Source organism: Lithobates pipiens, unplaced genomic scaffold (assembly GCF_037356315.1).
Source record: "Lithobates pipiens isolate NorthernLeopardFrog02 unplaced genomic scaffold, aLitPip1_a1.2 Scaffold_25, whole genome shotgun sequence".
NCBI classification, from domain to species: Eukaryota; Metazoa; Chordata; class Amphibia; order Anura; family Ranidae; genus Lithobates; species Lithobates pipiens.
In genome coordinates, this window is record NW_027507787.1 from 89,855,869 (window position 1) to 89,871,487 (window position 15,619).

Here is a 15,619-nt window from a genome sequence, read left to right on the forward strand (position 1 = left end):
AATAAAACATGTTCAAGTGTGTAAAACAATAAAATGAACATTAAGAAATTAAAATGTGCATAATGAATTGCATTATTAGACATAAAAATAAATGATAAACAATATATAACGATTAAAAGATAATCAGATGAACCAATTGAAAAACAATAACCAAATATAAATAAAATAGGATTTAACAGATAATAAAATGTAATTAATTGATAAATCTTATTTAAAAAAAAAAATGTTTAAATTGTGAAACATATCCTAATGAAAGTTATATTAAATTATTGGACCCAGTGATACCCAAAAACTGTCACCAAGTGGAGCTATATTACTCCATGCTGTGGACCAAAACATCAATGTTGTGAGGAAAGAAGATAATAAATGGAATAAAAATATTTAAAAAAATTAATAATACATAGATGGAATGGCTGTATAAGAAATATATTGAAATAAATCTATATATTTATATAAATATACAGAATATGTATATAAAAAATATACAGTTTACACATGCATGGCGTGTGTAATTGTTGTAATCTGGAAGAAAGGTCTAGACAATAGTATTAACTTCTATCTCCTATTGCCTTCTATCAAACCACCTGGGGTGAGAGAGTTCAGTTTGTACATCCAATATGTTTCTCTCTCTCTCACAATTTATTTAAAAGTTCTGCTTGAGGAAATTTATTGGAGGTAGGCTCAATGACCCGGACCTTTAGCCCTTCAGATAATTTCCCATGTAATTCTGTAAAATGCCTGGGAACAGTCTTCTGTGCTACTTTTTTCACCAAAGCGTGCACAAAGGATCCTAATGGTTCTCCTTGCATTGAAGAGACCACATTGGGATGTAAGACAGTAAAGTACGTACTGTGAGAAACGGTTCTTAAATGATTGGATTTATTAGGTCATTTACCACAAAAGATTCTTGGCATGTTTGCACGTCAAACATTTTTTATTTTTACAATGAAACATGCCAATGAGGTTTCCAACCATGGATATTATTCCGGTTACAACAGGCTAGGGAAGGGCTGTCTAATTGAGTCGAACATGAGTTTGACTCGAACATTGTCTGTTCACCCGTTTGCTAAATAGCGAACAATTTTGGTTGTTCGCAGGGCAAATTCAAAAGCCACGGAACACCCTTTAAAAGTCTATGCGAGAAATCAAAAGTGCTAATTTTAAAGGCTAATTTGCAAGTTATTGTCATAAAAAGTGTTTGGGGACCTGGGTCTTGCCTCAGGTGACATGTATCAATGCAAAAAGAAGTTTAAAAAATTTAAAAATGTTTCTGAAGCAGTGATTTTAATAATGCTTAAAGTGAAACAATAAAAGTGTAATATTCCTTTACATTTTGTACCTGGTGGGTGTCTATAGTATGCCTGTAAAGTGGCGCATGTTTCCCATGTTTAGAAAAGTCCTTGCACAAAATATCCTTTCTAAAGGAAAAAAAATAATTTAAAAGTACTCATGGCTATAATGAATTGTCGGGTCTTGGCAATAGAGATGAAAGTCATTGAAAAAAACAGCATGGGGGTTCCTCCCAGTCCATTACCAGACCCTTTGGGTCTGGTATGAATATTAAGTGGAACCCCAAACCAAAATTTTTTAAAAAATTGCTTGGGGGTCCCCCCAAATTCCATTACTAGGCCCTTCAGGTCTGGTATGGATTTTAAGGCGAACCCCGCACCAAAATAAAAAAAAAATGCCATGGGGTTCCCCCCAAAAAGGGGTCACCTGTACATGTCCCTGGGTAACCCCAGCATTCACCCTTGCATCAGAGGGGGGCGGGGTCCCCTGTCCACACGTCACGGGTGGCCCTGTCCTCGGTTATTTAAGAACTGTCACCCAAGTTGTGCGTCATTCTGCCAGGCTGTATCGTTCATGGATCGTAGAAGGATAACATCGCTGGAATTTTTGTTTTGTTTTTATTAAACGACTTGTGCCAAGCTGTGTGTGTGTGCTTTTTTTTACCTTGTCACTTTTTTGGGTGAAATGGTAGGAGCACAATGTACCCCATTATTATTTCACATGGGGGGTCCGGGATCTGGGAGTCCCCTTTTTTAAAAGGGGCTTCCAGATTCTGATAAGCCCCTCACCCACAGACCCCCACAACCACCGGCAAGGGTTGTGGGGACGAGGCCCTTTTCCCAGCCAGCATGGGGACAAGGTGCTTTGGGAGGCTACCTCAAAGCACCCTCCCCATGTTGAGGGCATGTGGCCTGGTACAGTTCAGGGGGGGTGCTCTCTAGTCTTCCCTCTTTTCCTGCGACCTGCCAGGTTGCGTGCTTGGATAAGGGTCTGGTATGGATTTTTGGGGGGATCCCCACGCCATTTGTTTTTATTTGGGGCGAGGTTCCCCTTAATATCCATACCAGACCTGAAGTTACACCTAAACTGCAGGTTGGTTTGGGTTTAATTGCTCCAAATTTTGACCTCAGCATCAATCTGACTAGACTACAGGATGCTCTTCCTAGCCACAGGGGGCGCTGTCATTTCTGGCAGGTATGGTAACACAGTCTGGTTGGGTGCTGTAAGGTTACTTTCTCTCGGAAACAGCCCAGTGGGAGTGTCACTCTTGCTGCGCTTTATGGGAGAGGGTACTTAAGATGCGGATGTCACATGTTTCGGGTTCCGGTCCAGAAGTATGTTCTGACTACATGGTCCTGGTCCTCCTGACCAGCCCACAGGATGACTTTGGCCCAGGGTGCAGATCCACCCGGCTTTACGGCTGGCTAGTCCAAGGCGAGGAAACGAAAGAAAGGATTCGGAGGTGGTCCAGTGCCGTCTAAGGTTGTGGAGAGGCCCAGCAACTTTGTAGTTACCCAGGGGAGGACTCTTCAGGAGAGGGCAACGCATGGGGTTGGCTTCTCAACAAGAGCCTGGAAAATCTGAAGGACCCAAGTGAATCCAATCTCATGCGCTATCGTCAGATCGGCTGCAAGATACTGGTACCACATGAGTGTTCTACAAGTATTCAAGTTTCCTTACACGTGTTCTATAGCATAGTCTGTGGCAGAGACTTATTCACAAGTGTTCTACATCCAAGTCTGTGGCAGAGACTTGTTCCTGATTTGAGCACCCTGTTGGCTGATAGGCCTGGTGAGAGAGGGACTATCCAACTAGGGTGGGGATCCAACTGTGAATGGCTATTCTCTGGATTTTACTCAAAGTAAGAAAGTTCTTTATTACCGACTTTGACACTAAGAGTACCTGGACTTTCCACCTAAACCCTCTGATCCTATACTGAGAGACTGTTGTTTAGTTACTTTCTTTGCAAATAAAAATCCCTTTGAGCGGATCTGTCGTCAGTCTCTATAGTTTTTGGGCATATACCAGAGGAAACCTCTAGACGCATACAAAGAGCAGAAGGTAACGGTAAGCCCAATAAAACCAGCTCCCCTTCAGGGGTCAGTGCTGCACGGGAAACATGAGCCCCTTTACAGGCATATTGTAGACACTCCCGCCCCCCCTCCCCCCCCGTGCGAAATTTAAAGGAATATTACACTTTTATTGTTTTACTTTAAAGCGGTTCTTCACCCTAAAGGGGAAGTTCCGCTAATCTGATCCCTCCCCCCCCTCCGGTGCCACAATCGGCACCTTTCAGGGGGGAGGGGGTGCAGTTACCTGGATAATCCAGGTATCTGCACCCATTTCCGGGCAGACCGCCACAGACCCTCGCAGACGCCCCCCCTCCCCCCCCCTCCGTTGTGTTCTGGGAAACACACAGTTCCCAGAGACACAGCGGGGGACCATGAGAGACACGCAGCACGACTCGCGCATGCGCAGTAGGGAACCGGGCAGTGAAGCTGTAATGCTTCACTTCCCGATTCCCTGACAGAGGATGGCAGGATGGCGGCGGGGGCAGCAACGAGACGAGCGATCGCTCGTCATCTGCCGCCGACATCGCTGGACCCTGGGACAGGTAAGTGTAATTTTATTAAAAGTCAGCAGCTGCAATATTAGTAGCTGCTGGCTTTTAATATTTTTATTTTAGGTGCAGAACCGCTTTAAGCATTATTAAAATCGCTGCTCCCAAATAAACGTCCGTTTTTAAAACTTTTTTTTGTATTGATACATGTCCCCTGGGGCAGGACCCAGGTCCCCAAACACTTTTTAGGACAATAACTTGCATATTAGCCTTTAAAATTAGCACTTTTGATTTTTCACGTTCAAGTCCCTTAGACTAATGGTGTTCTTGTGTTCAAACAAATTTTTTGCCTGTTCACATGTTCTGGATGCGAACCAAACAGGTGGTTGTTCGGCTCATCCCTACAACAGGCTACAAAATCCACCATGGATGAAGACGTGCCATCCCAAATGATAATATTGTCTATATAATTACCATAGTAGACAATGTTAGCAGCATAGAAATTGTTGTACCAAGTGCATTTAAGTTCCCATAGCTACATAGCGAGGTTGGAATAGCTTGGAGCAAAATGAGCTCCAATAGCTAATGTTGGATATAATAACTTTCATTGAATTGGAAGTTATGCTCCAGCGCAGCTATTGGAGCTCATTTTGCTCCAAGCTATGCCAACCTCACTATGGGGCTATAGGAACTTAAAGAGGAAGTAAAGGCTATTTTTTTTTTTAATGCAACCTGCAAGGCAAAGGCATAATGAGCTAGTATGCATAGCATACTAGCTCATTATGAATAACTTACCTGAAAACAAAGCCCCTGAAGCGGTCCTCCATCTTCATGTTCGCTGCTGCCATGTATCCCGGAGTGACTTCCGGGTCTGGCTGCTCCAGCGCTGTGATTCGCCAGAGCCTCTATAACATCACTCCCGCGCATGCGCACGGGAGCCGACACGAGCGGCATATTGCTGTGATCTGCGGCCTGCCCAGTACGCCTGCATAGGTGTGAATCCAGCCTAAGATTGCAGTCATCTAGGTCTCTTTCACAATTTATTTCTGATGTTTAAAGCTTCCTACTTTTTAGTGTTCTGTTTAACCCCTTCTGGACCGCCCCACATAGATATGCTGTGGCAGGGCGTTCCTCCTGTGTGTGCACTGGGTCTGGGGTTGCGACCTGCTGTGATTGAACAAAGCGGGAGCCATTCAGCGTATCTGGCGGTCATTCTCAGGAGAGGCAGATCAGCGGTCTGCTTATGTAAACAAAGCAGACCACCGTTCTGCAAAAGGGGAAGATGGAGCTCTTGTGTTTTTGGCAAGCAAGAACACAGATCTTTGTTTTCCTCCAGTAAAAGCATCCCCCACACAGTTAGAAAGCACCCCCTAGGGACATATTTAACCCTTTGATCGTCCCTGATGTTAACTCCTTCCCTGCCAGTTTCATTAGTACAGTGACAGTGTATTTTGTTTAGCACTGATCGCTGTATTAGTGTCCCTGATCCCCAAAAATGTATCAGAAGTTTCAGTTAGGTGTCTGATTTGTTCGCCGCAATGTAGCAGTCTCACTAAAAAAATCACTGATCGCCGCCATTACTAGTAAAAAATAAATAAAAATTCCCTAATAGTGATGGACGAACTTCCGACGGGACATTTCGCGAACGCGGCTGATAGTTCGCGAACCGGAACGTTCGCGGCGGGCCCCATTGACTTCAATGGGAGGCGAACTTCGCAAACCTACAGGTCAAATTTGCAGCCACAAAATAATTAATAGCTGTGCAAACATAGTCCCACCACATGGCCAATGACATAACACATGTATGAGGTGAATCTGGGATCGACAACTACAAGCATTCTTTTTTTATATGGGAAATTGTTGTGACAATTCAGGACTGTGGAGCGCATGAAGGCAATGGAGGAGAGAGAAGGTCAGGGTAGGCAAAGAAGAGGGTGCAGGAGATGATCACCAGCAGCGTGACATACAGCAATGACACCTGCACCGTGATAGAGTCTTCTGACAACAGTACCATGATAGAGAGCACTGACATCAGCAGTGTGACATAAAGCACTGACACCAGCACCGTGATATACAGCACTGACAGCAGCACCGTGATAGAGAGTACTGACATCAGCACCGTGATATATAGCACTGACACCTGCACCGTATGCAGCCCCAGGAGGAAGTCAGCATAGCACAGGGATGGTGGGAGCCCCTCATAATGAGCATAGCACAGGGATGGTGGGAGCCCCTCATAATGAGCATAGCACAGGGATGGTGGGAGCCCCTCATAATGAGCATAGCACAGGGATGGTGGGAGCCCCTCATAATAAGCAGCCCCAGGAGGATGTCATCATAGCACAGGGATGGTGGGAGCCCCTCATAATAAGCAGCCCCAGGAGGAAGTCAGCACAGCACAGGGATGGTGGGAGCCCCTCATAATGAGCATAGCACAGGGATGGTGGAAGCACCTCAAAATATGCACAGCAGAGGTACAGCCCCAGGAGGAAGTCAGCACAGCACAGGGGTGGTGGGAGCCCCTCATAATATGCACAGCAGAGGTACAGCCCCAGGAGGATGTCAGCACAGCACAGGGATGGTGGGAGCCCCTCATAATAAGCAGCCCCAGTAGAAATATGACACCGCTCAACCTCTTCAAAGAGGAGGGTACGGGCATATAGTATGGTGTGCTTTTTTTGGACAAGGAAGTGAGCCAAATGAAGAAAGAAGGTCTCTGTGCTCGATTAAAAAAATTGTATAGACATATACATGGTCTACTGGTCACATGTGTTGAATTCCTCTGAGATCCATGCCTCATTCATTTTTAGAAATGTGAGGTAGTTAACACTGTCGTGAGCTAGGCGAGTACGCTTATCGGTCCCCATTTGCACTAAACTGGAAGTGGTGTGGTGGCCTGGCTCCTGCTCATCATCCAGGATAATGTCGTCCTCTTCATTCTCCTCTCCCCATCCACACACAACAGGGATCCCAGAAAGGTTAAAAGCATGCTCTTCTTGCTCCTCCTCATCCGCATCGGCACCATCCTCCTCTGATTCCTCTTCAGACTCCTGTTGTTGACTTGTCTCAGATAGAGTAGCCCCCCTGGGAATTCATCCAGCATTGCGACTTCCTCATCTTCCCGCTCCTGCTCCTCCACAGCTTGATCAATGACACGACGCAATGCACGCTCCATAAAGAAGGCATAAGGTACCATGTCACTGATGGCGCCATGGCTGCGACTGACCAGTTTGGTGATCTCCTCAAATGGCTGCAGAAGTCTGCATGCGTCGCGCATGAGCAGCCACTGGCGCGGTGAAAAACCCCCCAGCTCCCCAGAACCTGTTCTGCCCCAGAGTTCATACAGGTAGACGTTAACTGCACGTTTCTGCTGGAGCAGCCTATCAAGCATATAGAAGGTTGAGTTCCATCGCGTCGGGCAATCGCAAATAAGACGTCTGACCGGCAGATTGTGTCGCCGCTGAATGTCAGCAAGGCGAGCCATGGCCGTGTAAGATCTTCTGAAATGGGCCGAGATTTTCCTTGCCTGCCGCAAGATGTTCTGGACCCCATGGTATTTGACAACGAATCGCTGCACGACCAAGTTTAAGACGTGTGCCATGCATGGCACGTGCGTGATTTTGCCCTGTTTCAATGCGCTAAGCAGATTGGCACCATTGTCACACACCACTTTACCAACTGTCAAATTGAGCGGTGTTAGCCACTGATCTGCCTGTGAACGCAAAGCTGAAAGGAGTGCCGGGCCAGTGTGGCTCTTGGCTTCCAGGCACAACAGACGCAGCACGGCATGGCAACATCTCACCTGGCATGTCGAATAGGTTCTCGGGAGCTTGGGTGGCGCAGCGGAAGAGACGCTAGCAGCGAAAAAGGAGGAGTCAGCCGAGGAGGAGAGGGAGGAGGATGGAGTAGGAGGAGGAGGAGAAGAAGAGTCAGGCCTGCATGCAATCCGTGGCGGTAAAACCAAATCTACATGGGTGCCATGGGTTACATGCTTGACAGCCGTCAGAAGGTTCACCCAGTGGGCAGTAAAAGTGATATACCTTTCCTGCCCGTGTTTGCTAGACCACGTGTCTGTGGTCAGATGTATCTTGGCACCGACACTGTGTGCCAGAGATACATTCACTTGCCGCTGAACATGGCCATATAGCTCTGGGATGCCCTTCTCTGAGAAATACTTCCTTCCTGGGACCTTCCATTGTGGTGTTCCAATAGCCACAAATTTGCAAAAGGCCTCCGTGTCCACCAGTTTATATGGCAGTAGTTGGCGTGACATCACTAGACACGTCATCATCAACGTCACCTTCCCCACTGCTATAAGTAGAGATCTCGGAGTAGGCAGCAACACTGGGGACCAACCTCCTCCTTGGGCTGATCTGGGTACTGTCATCAGACAGTAGCGGTTGTTGCTACCTCCTCTTCCTGATCCAATACCAAGAGTGGCTGCGCATGAGAAATGTCTTGATATGGATCGGAAAATAATTCCTGTGACTCAAGTGGAAGGTATGTGGTGGTGGTGGTGGTAGTGGTGTTGGTGGTAGTGTCTTTGGGGGTGCACATAGCAGAGAGTGAAGAAGAGGGTGCAGATCGAGAGGATGAGGAGGGTGCAGAAGAGTAAGGCTGAGTGAGCCACTCAACCAAGTCTGGTGCGTCCTTTAAAGTAATTGAACGCACCTTCTGCAACTTCCCCCTTTGGCTCAAGCCTGTTGCTCCTGCCCTACTCCTACCACCCCTGCGGAAGGGCCTGCCTCTTCCTCTGCCTGTAATTTTTTAAATGACCCTGTGACAAAACTCTCAGTCCCTATACCGATGAAGGACTGCTGCAGTATAGGGCAGCGGTCAGCAGTAGTGCACCTCAACCCTATGTATTGTGGACCTATACCAGTCCTTATAGAATAGCAGACTGTACCTTACTCAACCCTATGTACTATAGCACCCTACACCAGGTTATTACCAGTCCTTATAAGGACCTTTGTGGAACAAGTAGGTTGTGTGTGAGTGATTAGCAGACTGTACGTCAGTCCCTATACCGATGAAGGACTGCTGCAGTATAGGGCAGCGGTCAGCAGTAGTGCACCTCAACCCTATGTATTGTGGACCTATACCAGTCCTTATAGAATAGCAGACTGTACCTCACTCAACCCTATGTACTCTAGCACCCTACACCAGGTTATTACCAGTCCTTATAAGGACCTTTGTGGAACAAGTAGGTTGTGTGTGAGTGATTAGCAGACTGTACATCAGTCCCTATACCGATGAAGGACTGCTGCAGTATAGGGCAGCGGTCAGCAGTAGTGCACCTCAACCCTATGTATTTTGGACCTATACCAGTCCTTATAGAATAGTAGACTGTACCTCACTCAACCCTATGTACTATAGCACCCTACACCAGGTTATTACCAGTCCTTATAAGGACCTTTGTGGAACAAGTAGGTTGTGTGTGAGTGATTAGCAGACTGTACGTCAGTCCCTATACCGATGAAGGACTGCTGCAGTATAGGGCAGCGGTCAGCAGTAGTGCACCTCAACCCTATGTATTGTGGACCTATACCAGTCCTTATAGAATAGCAGACTGTACCTCACTCAACTCTATGTACTATAGCACCCTACACCAGGTTATTAGCAGTCCTTATAAGGACCTTTGTGGAACAATTAGGTTGTGTGTGAGTGATTAGCAGACTGTACGTCAGTCCCTATACCGATGAAGGACTGCTGCAGTATAGGGCAGCGGTCAGCAGTAGTGCACCTCAACCCTATGTATTGTGGACCTATACCAGTCCTTATAGAATAGCAGACTGTACCTCACTCAACCCTATGTACTATAGCACCCTACACCAGGCTATTACCAGTCCTTATAAGGACCTTTGTGGAACAAGTAGGTTGTGTGTGAGTGATTAGCAGACTGCAGCAGAAGGGCAGCAGTCAAGTATAATATTCTTTCTATATTTGGAAGAAAGAATATTATACGTGTACAAGCCTATTACTATACCAGTCCTGAAAAGAACCTTTGTGGAACTAATAGTAACAGCTACTGATTAAACTGACCCTCACTGCCTCACACACTGCTTCCTGCCTGTCCCTATATAAGCTGACAAAACAGAGGCTACTGGAACAATAACTGGAATAGCACTTTTGTGGACCTGATAGTAACAGCTAATGACTAAACTGACTGTCCCTGCAGCGCACACCGTCCTGTCCCTTTCTCTAAACTGACAAAAGACACTCAGGCTGCTGCAACAATCACTAGCACAGCACTGCCTATCCTGAACTACACCTAACACCTATACCAGTCAAGAAAAGAATTTTTGTGTACCAAATAGCTAGCGATTTGGGTCACTGCAATCTCTCCCTGCTCCACACAGCAACCTCTCCCTATAGTGACAGAAGAAAGAATGTAAAATGGCCCTTGGATCGGGTCTATTTATAAGTTAGGGGGAATGTCCAAGTGTCCATGTGCTGTAATGTCTCAATTGGCTGTCCTGTACCCCATGATGGATGTGTTATCATAGGTCAAAGTTCTTTTACACAGTAAACACGGAAGTCCGCCGGGCGAACGGCGCCAATAGTCCGCCGAACGGGCGGACCGCGAACAGCCGAAATTCGCTGCGAAGCGACCGCCGGGCGAACCGTTCGGCCTTCACTATTCCCTAAATATAGCTTATAGTTTATAGACATTATAACTTTTGCGCAAACCAATCAATATACACTTATTGGGAATTTTTTTACCAAAAATTTAGCAGAAGACATATTGCCCTAAACTGATTAATACATTTTATTTATTTATTTTATTTTTATTGGATATGTTTTATAGCATAAAGTTTTTTTTTTTTTTTTTTTAATTGTCGTTCTTTTTTTCTTTATAGCACAAAAAATAAAAAAACCTCAGAGGTGATCAAATACCACCAAATGAAAGCTCTATTTGTTGGAAAAAAAGGATATCAATTTTATTTGGATACAGTGTCGCACGGCCCCATAATTGTCTGTTAAAGTAACGCATATCACAAAAAATGGCATGGTCATGAAGGGGGGTAAGAACTGGTTGAGGGTTGATATACATTTAAGAAATCGGGCCATGGGAATATTTGAAGATTTCACAGATTTGTGCCAATGTGTTTTGGCAGCAATGGAGTAATATTTTTTCTCTCCTTGAGTGACAATTATGCTGACCCATTTCTGTGTGCAGAAATCTGCAACTTTTTCTCATTGCTTTTTTTAAATCATCATATTAAAAAATCACAGCTTTTAATTAAAAAATTTGGCAATTTAAATAATATGCCATCGTTATCCACCATCTTGTGATGACCGATGCTGCAGCTGCCCCCCCCCCCCCTTCGTCTCTTCACTGAGAACCGAGCCACCGAACACCGCCAATCGCTCGGTTCTCATTCCTCTTCGAGCAGAGCTCCTGCTATGCTCCTCCACACTCATTGGAGCACTGAGCTGTGGAGGGGCGGGGAGCCGCTGTCTCCTTTAAGCATTTAGCTTCCATTGACTTCAACAGGGTTTGTAATAAGCACTTAAACTTTCGCAATATTCACGAAACCTGCCTGGATTCAAACCCAGGTATGTTTGGCTCATCACTAGCAACGCACATGCAATTCAGCACACCCCATTGCTCAGATATAAACCACTCCTACTATAAAGCAAACAGGGTTGAATATATACAGTATCTCACAAAAAATTAGTGCACACCTCACATTTTTGTAAATATTTTATTACATCTTTTAATGTGACAACACTGAAGAAATGACACTTTGCTACAATGTAAAGTAGTGAGTGTACAGCATGTGTAACAGTGTAAATTTGCTGTCCCCTCAAAATAACTCAACACACAACCATTAATGTCTGAATTGCCTGCAACAAAAGTGAGTACACCCCTAAGTGAAAATATTCAAATTGGGCCCAATTGGCCATTTTACCTCCCCAGTGTCATGTGACTCATTAGTGTTACAAGGTCTCAGGTGTGAATGGGAAGCAGGTGTGTTAAATTTGTTGTTATTGCTCTTACTCTCTCATACTGGTCACTGGAAGTTCAACATGGCACCTCATGGCAAAGAACTCTCTGAGGATCTCAAAAAAAGAATTGTTGCTTTACATAAATATGTCCTAGGCTATAAGAAGATTGGCAAGTCCCTGAAACTGAGCTGCAGCACGGTGGCCAAGAGCATACAGCAGTTTAACAGGACAAGTTCCACTCACAACAGGCCTCGCCAGAAGTTGAGTGCAGATGCTCAGCATCATATACAGAGGTTGTCTTTGGGAAATAGACATATGATTGCTGCCAGCATTGCTGCAGAGGTTGAAGGAGTGGGGAGTCAGTCTGTCAGTGCTCAGACCATACACACTGCATCAAATTGGTCTGCATGCCTGTCATCCCAAAAGGAAGCCTCTTTTAAAGTGATGCACAATAAAGCCTGCAAACAGTTTGCTGAAGACAAGGAGACTAAGGGCATGGATTACTAGGAACCATATCCTGTTGTCTGATATGACCAAGATAAACTTATTTGATTCAGATGGTGTCAAGCGTGTGTGGCGGCAACCAGGTGAGGGGTATAAAGACAAGTCTGTCTCGCCTACAGAAAAGCATGGTGGTGGGAGTGTCATGGTCTGGGGCTGCATGAATGCTGTCGGCACTGAGGGGGGCTACAGTTCATTGAGGGAACCATGAATGCCAACATGTACTGTGACATACTGAAACAGAGCATGATCCCCTCCCTTCTGAGACTGGGCCTGCAGGGCAGTATTCCAACATGATTACGACCCCATACAAAACTCCAAGATGACCACTGCCTTGCTAAGGAAACTGAGGGTAAAGGTGATGGACTGGCCACATGTCTCCAGACCTAAACCCTATTGAGCATCTGTGGGTCCTCCTCAAATTGAAGGTGGAGGAGCGAAAGGTCTCTATTATCCACCAGCTCCATGATGTTGTCATGGAGGAGTGGAAGAGGACTCCAGTGGCAACCCGTGAAGCTCTGGTGATCTCCATGTCCAAAAGGGTTAAGGCAGTGCTGGAAAATAATGGTGGCACACAAAATATAGGGATGTACCCACCTTTGTTGCCAGAGGTTTAGACATTAATGGTTGTGTGAGTTATTTTGAGGGGACAGCAAATTTACACTGTTATACCAGCTGTGCACCCACTACTTTACATTGAAGCAAAATGTCCTTTCTTCAGTGTTGTCACATGAAAAGTTATAATAAAATATTTACTAAAATGTGAGGGGTGTACTCACTTTTGTGAGATACTGTGTGTGTGCGTGTATTATATACACTTTGTTTCAAAAGTATTGGGACACCTGCCTTTACACGCACATGAACTTTAATGGCATCCTAATCTTAGTTTGTAGGATTCAATATTGAGTTGGCCCATTCTTTGTAGCTATAACATCTTCAACTCTTCTGTGAAGGCTGTCCACAAGGCATAGGAGTGTGTCTATGGGAATGTTTGACCATTCTTCCAGAAGCGTATTTGTGAGGTCATGCACTGATGTTGGACATGAAGGCCTGGCTCACAGTCTCCGCTCAAATTCATCCCAAAGGTGTTCTATTGGGTTGAGATCAGACTCTGTACAGGCCAGTCAAGTTCCTCCACCCCAAACTTGCTCATCCATGTCTTTATGGACCTTGCTTTGTGCACTGGTCTAAATCATTTGGTGGAGGGGGATTATAATGTGGGGTTGTTTTTCAGATATTGGGCCTGGCCTCTTAGTTCCAGTGAAGGGAACTCTTAAGGCATCAGTATACCAAAACATTTTGGACAATGTTATGCTCTCAACTTTTTGGGTACAATTGGGGGATGGCCCCTTCCTGTTCCAACATGACTGTGCATCAGTGCACAAAGCAAGGTCAATAAAGACATAGTCAAGTTCCTCCTCCCCAAACTCGCTCATCTAAGTCCTGACCTCAACCCAATAGAACACCTTTGGGATGGGTTAGAGTGGAGACTGCGAGCCAGACCTTCTCTCCAACATCAGTGCCTGACCTCACAAATGCACTTCTGGAGGAATGGTCAAAGATTTCCATAGACACACCTCTATACCTTGTGGACAGCCTTCCCAGAAGAGTTAAAGCTAATATCGCTGCAAAGGGTGGGTCAACTCAATATTGAACCCTACGGACTAAGACAGGGATGCCATTAAAGTTCATGTGCGTGTAAAGGCAGGTGTCACAATACTTTTTGACAATACTGTGTGTGTGTGTGTGTATGTGTGTGTGTATATGTATGTATATATATCTATATATGTATAGATATATATAGATATATATACATACACAGTATATACAGATTTATAACCATTAACATCATAATTAGACATAAACAAACCATACTCAATAAAAGTGTAGTAATAAAAACAATATACTCACTCCTACACATAGAGGCTTTCCTCTCTGAAATTTCTGATTAAATAGGGAATTCAAACTTGTTAGAGCATTCCCTGAGTTCCGATTGGTGTTGGCGTTAGGTGGAGCTTCAATGTATTCTGGAATAGGCAGGGGAAAGTTCCATAGCTGGTCATCGGTAGGTGCAGTAAGTTGGCTAACAGGAATACTCCATATAGGGGTATCAAGGAGAGAGTCATAGGCAGGAGGACAGTCATTCCAAATCTGCTCACTAGGTGTCACACTGGAGATATTCCACACTGGCTCTTCTGCATATGAATTGTAATAAGCAGGAGGTTCATTCCCAAGGTGTGCAGCTGTCTGATTGCTGAAGTTATTCTCCTCCAAAGGCATTGCTGAAAATTATAGAGAAGAAAACAAACAAATTAAATAAATAAACAATTGATTACGTTCTCTAAAGTTGTTGGTGTGCCTGATCATTGTGAACCTCCTTCTGAAAATGCTACCTGACAGTCTTTGGGATTCTGTTAGCTAAATGCCTCCAGGTGTCAGCAAGCCAGCTTAAACTTTCATGGGGCCCTTAACCCTTCTTGGCCTCACTTACCAATTTGGTAATCTTGTGGTTCTACCAACACAAAGTTTTCAATTTGTGTTCTGCAAACTCCATACGTAAAGGTTCCTTGCTTTAAGTCAGTCATCTCCAAACTGTGGTCCGTGGGCCAGATGTGGCTCTTTCCTTGTCCTTATCTGGCCCTTGGTGCATTATCCCTCCCAATGTAACAAGACATTATTTCGCTTTGGACACCAAGAGAGGGGCATAATTCTTGTCACTGACACTAATGATGGTGCACTTTCCCTCCCATTAATACCAAAAAAAGCCCACTATTCCTCCAACTAATACCAATGATGGGCCACTATTCCCCCCCACTGCACACATACAAGACAATGGCACTTCAACCCAATCATGCAATCAGGGCTGGCAAGAGCTCTCTGTTTCTGCTGCAACTGTTTAAACATGAATTAAAAAAAAACAAAAAAAACACTAAAGTTAGCCCAATTTGTTTGTATAATGTGACAGATGATGTTATGAAGAGTAAATAGATACCTAACACGTCACGCTTTAAAATTGCACACACTCGTGGAATGACGCCATGTACTTAAACATAAGCAATACTTTAAATATTTTTACAGGTTACCTGTCTAGAGTTGCTGAGGAGGACTTGGGAGAATCATTGCTCTCACTTTAAAGTTTGGGGCGATACCTCACGTGTGTGGTTTGAATGTCGTTTACATATGTGTTTGCTTTAGCGTGTGAGCACATGAGGGCGGGACGCTTTACATTTTTATTTTTTTTGATCACTTTTATTCCTATTACAAGGGATGTAAACATCCCTTGTAATAGGAATATGACATGACAGGTCCTCCTTA

The 15,619-nt window shown here is 44.8% G+C and overlaps 1 protein-coding gene across 2 annotated transcripts in view; it reads right to left on the reverse strand.

Moving 5' to 3' along the window:
- LOC143930378 (uncharacterized) overlaps positions 1–15,619 on the reverse strand; it is a 121,814-nt gene that overhangs the window by 53,091 nt on the left and 53,104 nt on the right. For both annotated transcript variants that reach the window (XM_077454661.1, XM_077454660.1), the window contains exon 2: positions 14,216–14,586. In XM_077454661.1, coding sequence (XP_077310787.1) covers positions 14,216–14,584 — 369 coding nt within the window. In that variant the 5' untranslated portion in view covers positions 14,585–14,586. The remainder of the gene's footprint in view (positions 1–14,215; positions 14,587–15,619) is intronic.